Source organism: Merops nubicus, unplaced genomic scaffold, assembly GCF_000691845.1.
Source record: "Merops nubicus isolate BGI_N331 unplaced genomic scaffold, ASM69184v1 scaffold9953, whole genome shotgun sequence".
NCBI classification, from domain to species: Eukaryota; Metazoa; Chordata; class Aves; order Coraciiformes; family Meropidae; genus Merops; species Merops nubicus.
The window spans coordinates 11,252-24,811 of NW_008599547.1; the positions used below are offsets into that span (position 1 = coordinate 11,252).

Genomic DNA, 13,560 nt, shown 5'->3' on the forward strand with positions numbered 1-13,560 from the left:
GGGGAAGGCCGCTTGGTGCTGCAACGCTGCCAGCCACAGACTGGACACAAAGCCAGGGCAGCAGTGGAGAGCACAGGCTTGCAGGGCTGGGGGGGTAAACCTGCAAGGAACAGACCACGCTGGCTGCACCTCACATGAGTGCTCAGGCCCTGCTGTGGGACCGTGGCTGCACCCCCACACTCCTCACCACCCACTTTCTCAGCGTGCTGGGGGCTCCTGGCCCATGGATGTCTTGCCTTGCAGGAAGAAAATGCTGGCCACTGGGCCATCAGCTGGTGTATTGCACTCCAACAGCAGAGCATGGGCTGAGCCCTCCCAGCATGTGCCACGTCACCCAAGGTTTTCCTACTCTACAGCTGGCCAGCAGCAAAACGTGGCTCACTACAGACAACCGCGTGAGGTTGCTCTTGAGTCGGGGGGTGGGGTGTGTGTCAGGACGGCAGAGCCTGACCCGTGCCTGGCATTTCCCCTCCCCTCCCCACCCTGCAAACATGACAAGCCCTGCTGTGTCCCGGCCTCTGTGCTTTATCACCTGGCCCAGCTCCTGCAGCCCAGGCTGGCAGCACTGCTGGGAAAACACCCGTTGTGCAGGGCTTGACGCAGGAGCCGGGAACTACAGAAGGTTTGGAGAGTAGCTCTGGAGCTGCAGGTTTCTAGTGCAGACACCAATGTTGAGCCAATTAATTTATTACTCTGGGAACAGGCTAGCCGAGGCAATGCAGTCATTACTTGGGGAGGATTTCCACTGCTCTCTGCTGTGAATAGCAAACTATTCGATTTTTATGATGCAGGATGAAATACTTGGCAACTTCCAGTCTGACTTTCCAAATTCCTCTGGAGTTTAATAGCTTGCATCTGGAGTTTGTCAACAATGACAAAATAGGTTAAATGAGGTCATGCCTGCAACCACACAGCTGCCTGCTCCAGAAGTTAATACTGTAAGATAGATGATAGATAATAAATAAAAGGTTCCTCTCTGAAGTTTCTGGTGGTTTGTAAGTGAGTGAGCATCCTGCCAAAGAGGAACAGACTGCCTCAGGTAGGGGTGCAGCACAGCACAAAGCACCACCTATCATTTTTTAACAGATGATTAGTTGAGTTTCTGGCTGCAGCCTCTTCCTGGCAGCACCCTTCCCCTTTCTCCTTGGGGAGCAGGCAAGGGTTGGGTGTTGCTGCTCCCAGCTGACTTACAGGAGCACCCTCCACACAGCACAGGGTGCCAGCCTCAGCTGCAGTGTGGAGAGCCACAAGCATAAAAGCATGAGCCATGGGCCAGGGCAGGCTGGAGAAGAGGGCTGGGTGGGACACAGAATCACATCATCTCCCTTCTCAGAACACTGTTTTATTTTTTTAAAGCTGTATACACAGTTAAAGAGACCCCACTGCTGGCAGTGACTCAGTAGAGCTGGCCTCCAGGTGATAAAGCAGATAGATAGAAAAGGATTTAAAAATAAACCCAACCAAACCTGAACTAAGAGCATCAAAACAGACCTCTCATTGTCTCCTCCTCACACCCCACACCACCCTCCCCCCCAGCGAAACACTGAGCACCACGACCAGTTGCTCCAGCTTGCACTTTTAAGGTTCATTTGCTAACAGCAACTCTGTGTAAGCTCAGGTTGTTGGCAAGGTGAAGGAGTCTTGGCAGCCTGAACGTCACCTTGGCTAGGCAGGTAAGTAAAAACATCCAAATGATGGAATGTGCATTGGAGTGCTGGTGAAATACCATTCCATAGATTCTAACAGAGAGAAGTTTACCCCACTTATTCTTGTCATCACTGAAAAAAAACATTATCAGCCTCTCCCCAGCCCTCCCTAGCTAGTAAAAGCTTGCTCACCAGATTTAAATAAATTAAAACAAACAAAACTCCTGCAAAAAGACACACAGGAGCAACACACAAGCCAGCTGAGACCCCAGATTTCTGTCCATGCATTTGGTCTCAACTAAAATATCCACAGACACCCTCAACAGGAGGAACAAGGTATATAGGTATATATGGGACAGGAACACTTCTTCAAAGTCACCTGGACAAATCGATGCTTCAAGAACTTGGCTGGTATCTGCTGAAAAACATTTTCTCCCCCTAATGGACAATTAACAGGACATTATTTCACACAGGACTATTTAAAACTGTTAGCACCAGTCCATGCCCTTCCCTCTCTGCCCCCCAGCATCCTCACCTTGTCATTACTGCATTTACTTGTGGACCTGCCCCACCTCTAGAAAGGAGGGCTGCTTTAATGCTGCTTTATGCATTTTTAGGAAGGCAGCAATTACTATGAAATCCTAGCTGTGCTGCCTATACAACAGAAACTCACTCATTATTTTCCACCACCTTGCCCTGCAGTGGCAGCCAGGTAGAGTCAGGGCTTCAAAAGTTAGGTAAGTCTGTGTGGAAGCAGTTATGCCAGTTACTATTATTAAATCCTTTAACAATTATTCCAATTAGATACTATTGTAGATTTATCATTTACTCCTAAATCTTGTAGCAAGTCTTCACTAGTGTAAAATGATGCATCGAGGAGATCAGCATAGCTGAGCAAATTTAATGGGTGGAGACAGCACAGGGTGGACTTTGTATTATTCAGGCTAATAAGTAACCAAGTAGAAAAGGTAGAAACTTTTGCCTTCAGTAGTTAGAAACAGGCAAAGGTCAAAGCCAGCCTACCTCATAATTTAACAGTTTTTATTGGTTTCTTTATAGAGGTAAGGATAAAAGTCTCTCACTAATGGAAAATATTTTTTTTCTGAATCAGATGACTAACAGATTACTCTGTGGAGAGTAAGAACAATCATAAAGTGCCTGGAAATTAGTCTCCACAGTCTGATAGATGAGGTAGGATCTGATTTTATTCCATGTGACCTGTGCCTTGGCGTAACTGCGCCCGTGACAGCTCCAGCTGCAATTCCATGGCTGCAGCTTCTAAGTACAACTAGAAGACATTTTCACCAATTAGAACTGGAAGTTTAAAAGCTATCTGATGTGCAAGTTGAAAACCACTGCTTACAGCTGGCTCCCAGAGGCTACACATGGAACTGATGTCCTTCACCCATCGTTTCTGCCTCGCTGTAGGTTCAAACCCTCCCTTCCCAGGAAGCACCCACAGGCACCCCCACCCCGAGGCATCTTCCCCTTCCAGGACCTCAGCTCCCTCCACAGGCCCAAAACCAGCACCCCAGCTGTGCAAGCTGCCAAGCCAGGCAACACAAGTGCTCTGCACCAAAAAATACAGGGGGTTTTGAGCTCTTTCAAACTCCCTGGGGTTTGTGGGGTTGTTGTGGTTTTTTTTTTTTAATTTTTTTAAATTTTTTTTTTCCAGGGGGGTGAGTGGTGGTAGTGTGGGGTTTTTTTGGGGGGGATAGGGAGGTTGGATTTTCTTTTTCTTAGTTTGCATTTTTGTTCTTTTAAAAACGTGTGAGAATGTAGGGAGAGCGAGTCAACAGACATAACATAAGCTCCAATTATTTAAGAAGCTCTGCTAAAAAAACCTAAACGTTTAGGAGAAACAAAACATTTATTGCATCAAAATAATTTGCAGAAGTTAAAAACAGAACACAAATGATGTAACACAGGTACATATTGTCTCCCTTCCAAATAAAACCATCATTGACACCGTATGAAAAAAAGGGTTTAGGACTTCCACAGGAAGATGATTTTTTTTTTTTCCTTTTTTAAACAAATTTGTCAGTTTTTAACACTGATCACAAGAGTTAGCTGCAAATGTGAAATATGCTCATTTTCTTAACGCTTTATGGGAGCCTACCAAAGCTACAACATGAAACTATCACCTGCATTACACTGCAGAACATGTTAAAATTCACTGAAAGAACACAAGGGATTTGAACAAATGGCTTAAAGAAAGTCAGCATAAAAGATCAGCAGGGGTAAGCAACATTTCTGAGAGATCCAATGTCAGCAGTATGTTCATCCTGTAAGACTCCAGGCTGCATCTGCACATTAAAACACACATTCTGCATTGGAATTTGAAGATTCTTCTAGGACCTTAAATACACCCATCTTTTCCTTTTTCATGTTTTCAGAGGTCTTCATTTGATCTAGGATTAAAACAAAACAAAGATCAACAGTAACTGGTAAAAAGTCTGCAACCCTGCTGTTGCAGATATAAACACTAAGTATTTTGGTTTAGATTTGGAAAAAAGGTTGATAAAATCATTTTGCTCCTTTCTCAACACATTGCTACTAAAAGTTTGTGCTTGAAAATAGTTTTCAGTTGTGTACCTTAACAAAAAAAAAAATTCCAACACTTTTGGCTAAATCCAAATGGAGAAAAGCAGTCTTAAAATATGCCTGAACTACTCTTGTTTCCCTCAGAAGGCAACAGAATGCAGTCAACTTACTTAGTGATGTCACTAGAGGAACAAGTTTACAGCTCTGCTAAGCAACTTTCTTAAGTTCAAAGACCTACATCTTGTTTTCCTACTACTTGCTATCACTCTGTTGCCCTTCCATTGAATATGAAACTGATGACTATTGTTTTTATATAAAATTTGATGATTATGTATTACAGGGAAGTGGCATTTCAGTTTCTAAAGCATTAACAGCAGTTAGCTGTAGTATAATATTCAGTGTAGTGTAAATATTCAGTACCTAATGCTGCACTAATATCTTTTTATAAACTTTTTATTTTTACTATACTAATTTTGCTACAAAATAAATGGTACCTTCTCCAGCTTGAAAGGAGAGATCAGTTTGTTTCACAGCCTGAACTTATAAAGGCAGACTGTATTATCAATGCATAAAGAATAATTTTCTAGATTAGCAGCCACTTAATTGAAATAAGTTTTATAAAACAATTTAGATAATCTTTTTAAAGTACAGCAACACTTCTCCCAAAGTAAAGTTATTTTACTCAACTATACATATCACTTATTTAAGCCTAGCTACCATTTTTACTTCTCAATTCTGTAAGAAGTCATTTTTTTTTGTATCTATACTTTGAGGCTTATTTCTCCTAAAGATGCTGAAGGAAACAAAAAATACTAAATCTAGTTTAGACTAACTGGACATATTTTTTTTTTTCCCTTTCTCAGGAAAGTTAAGGGTTTTTTTTTTAAAATATTTTGGCCTGATTAAGCACTAGAATTTGCAGCTTCTTAAAAAGAAATATATTTTGAAACCATTTGATCCATAGACAAGCCATGGCAACTCTGAAAAATTAATTTTATTTTTTTAAAAAAATTGTTAGACTATATTTTGACTTATGATAGTTTAAAAACAGGGGTTTTTTTTTTTAAAGTTTGCTGAAATAGTTATTTTCTGGCAAGAATTTTTATTTGGATCAGTTACAGCAACTTACAGGGAAAGCTGTTTTGTAGAACACCCCCTGATCTGTGCTTTTCATTCACAGTATGCTCAGGGCACACTATGCATGAATGTGGTTTTCTCCATAAGCTCTGCCATTACTTCTTCAGCAAGTTAATGGTTGGACTCATGGTTGGACCCCATGATCTTACAGCTGGACTCCATCTTAAAGGTCTTTTCCAAACTAAAGGATTCTATCATTCTGTATCCTACTGGAAACATCAAAGGTGTACAGCACAGCTGTAGAGAACTGAAGCTATGGCAGCTCTCCAAGTATAAACACTCTTACAAAATATGAATTTATGGTTGAACAGGAGAAAAAACAGAGGAAAACTGACTTACCAATAAGATCACTTCTATCCAAGAGTAACTCTAGGTCTTTATCACTGATTACTTTTTCTCTAGATCCTTTAACCTCCCTGTTGAGGAAGAAGTAATCTCTTAATGCATGTTACTGTGAGTATTGCATAGAAGTCAGTCTTCCCACACAGCAGAAACCCTAGGACATTCTTCCTGCTATGAAGATCCACAGACCACTTCATAAGACAAGACAGCTATTGACAGCTGCTTGCAAACTCAAAGTTAGAAACTCACAGTCCAAGAAAAACAGGAAATCTGCATACCTCTCATAGTCTCTGGATTTCAGCAATTCTATTAATTCCTGAGGGTCCAAGCAGCTCTTTGACTGTGCTAGACCAGATTTGCCACCTTTAAACTGATCTGCAGAAAGAAGAAATTTTAAGAAAGTAGACAAGAGACAGGAGCAAAGTCTGTAAATTGTTAAATAGATGCCAGATGCACATATCCAACAGATTCTCTTGCACATCAGAACTAGTGCCATGTTTCACTGCTTCAGCCCTTAGGGGAACACACCTTAACACACCAGCAGTCTAAAAAAGTCAGAGGTACATGAAGAGTTCACATGCAGGCTTTTCACCTTCTAACTGTAGTATGCAGAAGTATACAACTGAAACACCAATTCAACATGCACACACACACACACACAGAGCAGAAAAGCTGTTAGTTCTACTTACAGTAAAAACATTGTAACTAAAGTTAGAAGAGTGATGCTGAAGTTTGTTCCCTTTGCATTGTAGGCTGGTTGAAACAAAGTAAGCAGTATTAACCACAAGACAGGAAATAGGTGACAGATGTGGCTTACAGAGAAGACATCCCTTAGTTTAATGGACTATAGACATGACAAAGTAATAAACCTGACAGGTTGGTTTCTTGAAGGGATTATGCTAATGCTTATCAACAAATCTGGATGTCAGCCCAAATGTTTTTTAAAAATTATACAAGATTATTATCAAACTAAAGCTGAGCATGAAATCAAGCTCAGTCTTGTACATTTCAAGGAGGCAGGCAAGGCTTACTGCCCTGTGCCAAGTTTCCTCAGTTTTTATCAACACACAGACTCATTTTATTAGTGAGTCTTCATCAATCCCTTTCACTGCACTCACTTCTACTCTTTCCTGTGTCTTTGTTTCAGAAGTTCTCCCCACACCTTTTCCCACCTCCTCCAAAGACTGGCTGTTGGTCTGTGATGTGCAAATCACATGCAAGCTCAAGTGGGGTTTGAGCTCTGGGATTGCCTCCACCCCTCACCTCTCCTGCTGTGACACACAGAATCCAGACCCTGTTATGCATGATTAGTGATGTTCTCTCTTTCAGTTTTCAGAGTTTCACACACTATATTGCATTGAATGAGTGCTGTACAGGTCTTGGGTTGCAATACTGACACACAGAAAAGTACAGAAGACCCTATCAAACCCTTAATACTTTAAATAGAAGTCTGGGTCCATCACTTCCTCTTAGTCTCACGTCTACTAATTCAACTAAAATTGTGCTGGTTCTCATAAAGTTTCCTAGGCAGCTTTCTTCACTAGAACAGAAGCACAAGATAGGAAGGGTAACCTGGTGGTGAGGCTAAAAAAGCATTGTTTTGCAACAAATTCCAGTTCTTAAGCTCCAGGACTTGTACTGGACACACCCTAAATGGTTAGACACCACTGAAAGGCCTTAATTTAAGAAAGCTTCGTGATATCCTTTCCTCATTCACTCCTCCAAAGTTCCAAACCTTTTTTTAGATATTCAAAATTACAGGCTTCATTACTTTACATTTACACACTGGATCCAAAGGTTCCTGGAGGGGACACCCATACCTAAGCTGCAAGATTTAGATATGATTCATCAATAGTTACCAAAATAAATATTCAACTTACTGCAAAACTGAAGGCATGACCCAGCTTGACACTTAGCTTCCTTCCAGTACAACCAGTTCCAGTTCCCATTGGTACTTTACTGTATGAGAGTCATCTACTATTAAAACCCATTCTGTTTCATGCACTCATCTTGTCACTTTCAGGTTGGACCATAATCAAATCATTAAAACCCAAATTTTTCTTAACATTGTCATTAACATGCCTACAAGGAGTCAGACAGTAGTCCTGGCAGTCACACCAAGACAGCAGTGGTGAGCAGATTACAAAGAAAAAGGCCAAAGCTGGGATAAAGGAAGCATCTAACAAGGATCAGCTAACATCATTCAAAACTAATGGCAAACCACAGCTTAGGCTTGACAAACAGTGCACTGTGCTGTAGACAAGAGTTCCAGGTGTGGCCTTTCTACCACATGAAAGGTGGTTTGGTGTCTCCCCCCTTCCTATACTATACAAAGTTCTTAAGTGCCTTTAAAACTTAATATACAGGTAATTATTGTCAGAGTTCCATATCAAGTTACAAGAATGGTTGTATTTTTTCAAGTGAGGTTAGTGTTTGGAAAATTCTCTAGGGGCCTACTGCCCACATATCACAGAGTAAGCTATAGAAGCAAAGGATTTCTGTAGTGCCCAAATGAGAAACTTGCCCCAAACCAGATACTTCACCCCAATCACTTTCTAAAGCCTTTTGAGTATGACCAGCTACATAATGAAGAACACAAGAGGAATCCCCATTGTTCTGCACACAAACCCCAGGACTAGTGTTCTATTAGGCACTGGCCAATTGTTCAAACAAGACTATTCTACTGTGGTTATAACATACTGTTCTAAATTCAGGAAAGATGCAAACAGGATACTGACATCTTGTACAGTGATTTTACAGTTCTAGTATCTGCAGCCTCAACTGAGTTTAGCAGCAACTCCCTAGAAACCAACTTTCTATAGTCTCCACTCATTTTACCAATTTAAACAGGAACATTCCCTACTCCATCAAGTTTGCTAGTGCAACTGGAAACATCTCTTGCTAAACATCACATCATGAAACACTGCTGTAGATGTCACTGGGTAGACAAATTGCTCCAAATGAAGAATTGTTATAAGTTAAACTGTAAGCAGTAGTATTTTTTTAATCTGCTTTTCCATTTATATTCTGGTTCACTTAATTTGATTTTTTAAAAAGGTAATTAACTTAGACTCATCACCTACCCCCAGCACTTTCTATGCTTAAAGTCTAAAAACATTTGTGTCAAATAAACCGTCGTCTTTCTGACAAGCTGCCAACAGGCTCAGAGCTCTACTCTCTTATTGCCTGGTTTTAGCTGTGTTTCTTCCAGGTAGGCTCACAGTCCCATCACCCCTCTGAAGTGTTCACCTCTAATTTGCTGCAGAAGTTACCTGTGATGTGTCTAATAATGCATTTTGAAAAGCAATAACACACAGTCAGTCATTGGCAGAACTGTTTTTGCACGTAAAAAAAAACACTAAGCAGTCACAAAACACATCAGTAAGAGTTATCTCTTTAAATGATTTAAAGAATCAACCTATGCTTAGAGAAGCAGTAAGAAAAAGATACTAACTTTTGTGGATAATCAGCTTCTCCAGCTTCCTTTTGGCAGCAGCTCTCTCCACGATCTTCTGGTCAATAGTATTTGCTGTCACAAGACGATAAACAACAACGGGCTTTGTCTGGCCAATTCTGAAAAGCAACAATACACAGCCAGTCGTTGGCAGAACTGAGGTTTTTGCACGTAAAAAAAATACTAAGCAGTCACAAAACACATCAGTAAGAGTTATCTCTTTAAATGATAAAAGAATCAACCTATGCTTAGAGAAGCAGTAAGAAAAAGATACTAACTTTTGTGGATAATCAGTTTCTCCAGCTTCCTTTTGGCAGCAGCTCTCTCCACGATCTTCTGGTCAATAGTATTTGCTGTCACAAGACGATAAACAACAACGGGCTTTGTCTGGCCAATTCTGTGACACCTGTCTTGGGCCTGCAAGTCCGACTGGGGGTTCTGAGCAGACAAAGAAACAATTCAGCTGCACACCATTAATGTTTTCAGAGATTTACTACGGGCAGCACTTTAACTAGTGAGCTCTGAGTCAAAGCTAAAGCAATAACCTGGGCAGCCACGGTATGACAGGACTCTAAATCTCTTTACTCTTAAACTCATCTATGCCAAGCTCTGTTGCTGTAGGTGCACAGCCAAAAGTAACTTAGTGCAGAAGCAGTCTGAGCTGGTTATGTGCTGCAGTTGTCAACAGATGGACACGTTCTGTATCACAGATTTAACCACGAGTGTTAGCTGTAGGTTTATCTTTATTTTTGTTGGAGACAAAGAAAAGGGATTTTAAGTTTGCAGCCTTTTCTAAAGTTGCTTTAGCTCTCCTGAAGCTGAATAGTCATGGAAATAGTAGAGTTGTCTACTAAAATAAAGTGAAGACACAGAGGTCCCTGGTCATTTCCTTTCACACTCATTTGCCCAGCCTCCAGACTCACAGAAGCAGCAGAGTACTAGCTACCTAAAACACGGGAGGCAAGTCACCAGAGGAAATTCAAGGGGCTGCCACTAATGTCACAGCTGTTGGAAACAGGGAACCTGTAGAAGGTCTGGCTACATTCAAACTTAATAAACTGAAAGAAAGAAATACATCTTCAACAGTAACAAAAAAATCCCTCCTGCTTTTTGTGTAACTCAGGGGCAAACAGGCTAGTTTTGGAAACCAACTCCAATGTTGCATTCAATAAGCTATGACTTTTAAAACGAGGCTGTGTATCACATATATATCACATTTGTATACACTACTTATTATTATCTTACTGTAACACCTTGTTAACAACATAAAGGGTTAGTAAACAATTACCAAAAAAGCTAAAATAGAGAAAGCACTTTATGACATATATCATTAGGTTAACAGTTTGTCAGCATACCCAGTCACTGTCGTAAATGATAACCGTGTCTGCCGCAGTGAGGTTGATGCCTAAGCCTCCAGCTCTTGTACTCACTAAGAACAGGAAGACTTCATGGTCAGTATTAAATTGATGCATCTGGAAGAGAATTTGTCCATTAAGAAAACAACAGATGGATCAAACTCAGTGTAGCTAATGTTTTGAGGAACCTATGCTTAATAGTATGAATATAGCACACACTGTCACAGGCCAAACTAAGGATTTAAGAAACACTGCCTGCATTTGGGGCAGGACAAGAGCAAGAAGTGAAGCAACTGTATTTTCTTATCTGAAGATTCCAGCCCATGACTTGTCTAACACAAAGTAGAAATTACTATATGACATATGGTCCAAATCACATTCACCTTCATCCACACAATCTATCATCCAGTGGTATTTTCTTCTCCAAGTTGAGCAAAGTCGAAGCTGTCAGAGCCTAAAACCCTCTACCTCTTGACACAAGCAACAATCTAAAATACTGATGCCAACTTGATCATAACTTCCAGCCACCCTGTATACATGCCCCTCTTACTTCAAAACTAAACATCTAGCCTTTCACTACAACATGTTTTCAAGTGTCAGCACAGCTCCTAATAGGTCTGCAATACAAGTCGAAACCTGGTCTGCTTTGATGACCCACATGCTGGTAGACAACTGGAAGAGTACAGTTAATTCAGGACTTGGATCATAGCAGAGAAAAAGAAACCATCAACCCACTGTCAGATGGAAGCAGCTACCCAAGCTCTCTAAAAGCCTCATATCCTCTGGGCTCTTCTCAACATCAGCACCTGCAGAATCAGCAGCAGTCACTGAGCTGGGAATAGCCTTGCTGAACTTCTGGTGGCATGGAAGATGTCTCTCACCCTGAACCCATACAACACTGTGGTAAGCACACAATCAACTCCTAAAAATCCCTGCAAGCCAGCAGTACAAAATTTCACCAGCTTAATAAAGGTCACTGTAGCTTGCTGATATGTTTGTTGCTAGTTAGAGCTGATTCTTTTAAGAGGAAAGGCAAACAGTAGCAACCTAAGCATTTAGGAGTTTGGTTTTCCTCAGCCACACACATAAAAAAAAAAGGGGAGGGGGGAATGAAGATAAAGGGAAGCATAATTTGAGCTAGATGATCTCTCATCTGCCATTGTTTTTCTGTATCGTCATGAACACTAGCACATAACTTTGGAGACCAGATAGCAATTGCAGCTCATCCCCTAGATAGATCCTGTGTACTTTTCTCCATGTATTCATTGCTCTTTTACATCCCTGCAAACACTCAAAGCTTTCCAAGAACCACACTGCCTGGCTGCTCTTCATGATAAATATATGCCTCAGTAGTAAGGCATTTGGCAGTTATTTGAAACCAGTACAAGTATGCAAGAACAAAGGATTGCATGGCAACAAATCCATGAACAATTTCAGGCTGAAGTTACAGGTCTCCCATTAGGTACAAACTCCCATTTCCTGGAAATCTACTTCATTTGGCATTAGAATTACAGTATGCTCCCACAGATGCTGGCATCACATTCTGAAGGCTAGGAAAAAATATGTGAAGTGCTAAAACTGGGATCAGCATCTGCACAATCTAGATATACTTCACAGCTGGGTAACAGAGCACATGAACACCCATCATTCTAGGCACACCCCAAGATATTGGTTAGTAACAATTAATTGCTTCAGTATTTTTGGGTTGCAGGAATTAAAGAGGCAGCAAAAATGTCAGCTTTCAACACAGAAGGGTTTTGTCTATTAAAGGCTAAATGCTGTGCAAAATCACATCCCAGTGTCACAGGAACAAACAGTTTGCTAAGAGGCTCAAAGGGCATGTACATCTACTTACATTTTCTTCTCTCTCTGAGTAGGACATAGAGCCATCCAGTCGACTAAATTTGAAGTCTCTAAGATAGCAGTAATCCATCAAAATGTCAAGCATCATAGTCAATTGTGAGAACAACAACACCTACAAACCCAGGAAGATTCTTTAGTACTGTTTTTTTAGTCATAAAGAGACAATTACATTCCCCCCCCCCCCAAATCATTAGCTTTACCTTATGTCCTCTCTTTTTCAGTTCTGGAAGCATGCGGTCCAGGACCAAAAACTTGCCTGAATTCTTTACTAGATCTTCATCAACCTTAGAAAAGGGCAGAGGAGATGTTATGTTATGTTATGTTATGTTATGTTATGTTATGTTATGTTATGTTATGTGGGAAGGACACCAAATGTTTCCCCAACTCAGAAGTACTAACGAAAGCTGTCTGAAAGTTTCTCACAGAAACAAACTTGCATCTTTAGTTAAAAAAAACAGTTACAAGATTTGAAGCAACACTAATTTTAGCAAACTACACTGAATCAGTTAAGTAGCAGTGAAACTAAATCAAACCTCACCATTTCATAAGCCCAAATAATAAAAAAAGTAATTAGTTTTCATTTCATAGAATCATAGGGGTTGGAAGGGACCTCAAAAGATCATCTAGTCCAACCCCATTTCACTTGTGGAAGGAAAAACCTTGACAGTTTTAATTTTTTCACAAGGCAAAGCACTGGTTTTTCTCTCCCAGCTTGCAATTAATGCACAAGGCTTCCACCTATTGGATGTCAGGAAGCACTGCTGAACAAGGTACTGCACCTCAGCCAAGGGACAAAAGTTGACAGTACAAGCTTTCCCACCACTACCTCAGACCTCTCTTTTGCTCCACAGTTTGTTAGATACAACTCTTGCTATGGACTAAGAGCAGGGATATAGAAACTTCTCAGGTCTGAACCATACAGCAGCTGCCTTGATAATTCCTCACCCATTTTCCCTGAGCTCCTGCAAGTGGTGCCAGCTGTCAAATAGTCCACGTTTTCTATGTATTAACTAATTTCCCCTCATCACCCAGACTGAGCTATCTGCTTTTTATACACTGACTTTACATTGACAAATTTTAACAGCTTGCTCCTGAGTGCAGTTGAGTCTGTTATCACACAATGAAGAAGAAACAGGACTATACATGCCCACAAACCTACATTTAGAATGTGCAAGCAACTTCAAGTTGTTCAAGATTCTTTCAATTCAAATTACTTCAT

General features: G+C 40.8%; 1 protein-coding gene across 1 annotated transcript; it reads right to left on the reverse strand.

The window, feature by feature from the left end:
- Positions 1-3,959: 3,959 nt before the first annotated feature.
- Positions 3,960-12,625, reverse strand: LOC103770173 (lymphoid-specific helicase-like; the record flags this gene model as incomplete). The annotated part of the gene is made up of 7 exons (XM_008937423.1): positions 3,960-4,057; positions 5,667-5,743; positions 5,948-6,044; positions 9,402-9,561; positions 10,479-10,595; positions 12,334-12,453; positions 12,542-12,625. Coding segments are annotated over 7 exons (753 nt in total), but the record flags the coding sequence as incomplete, so codon positions are not given.
- Positions 12,626-13,560: the final 935 nt, after the last annotated feature.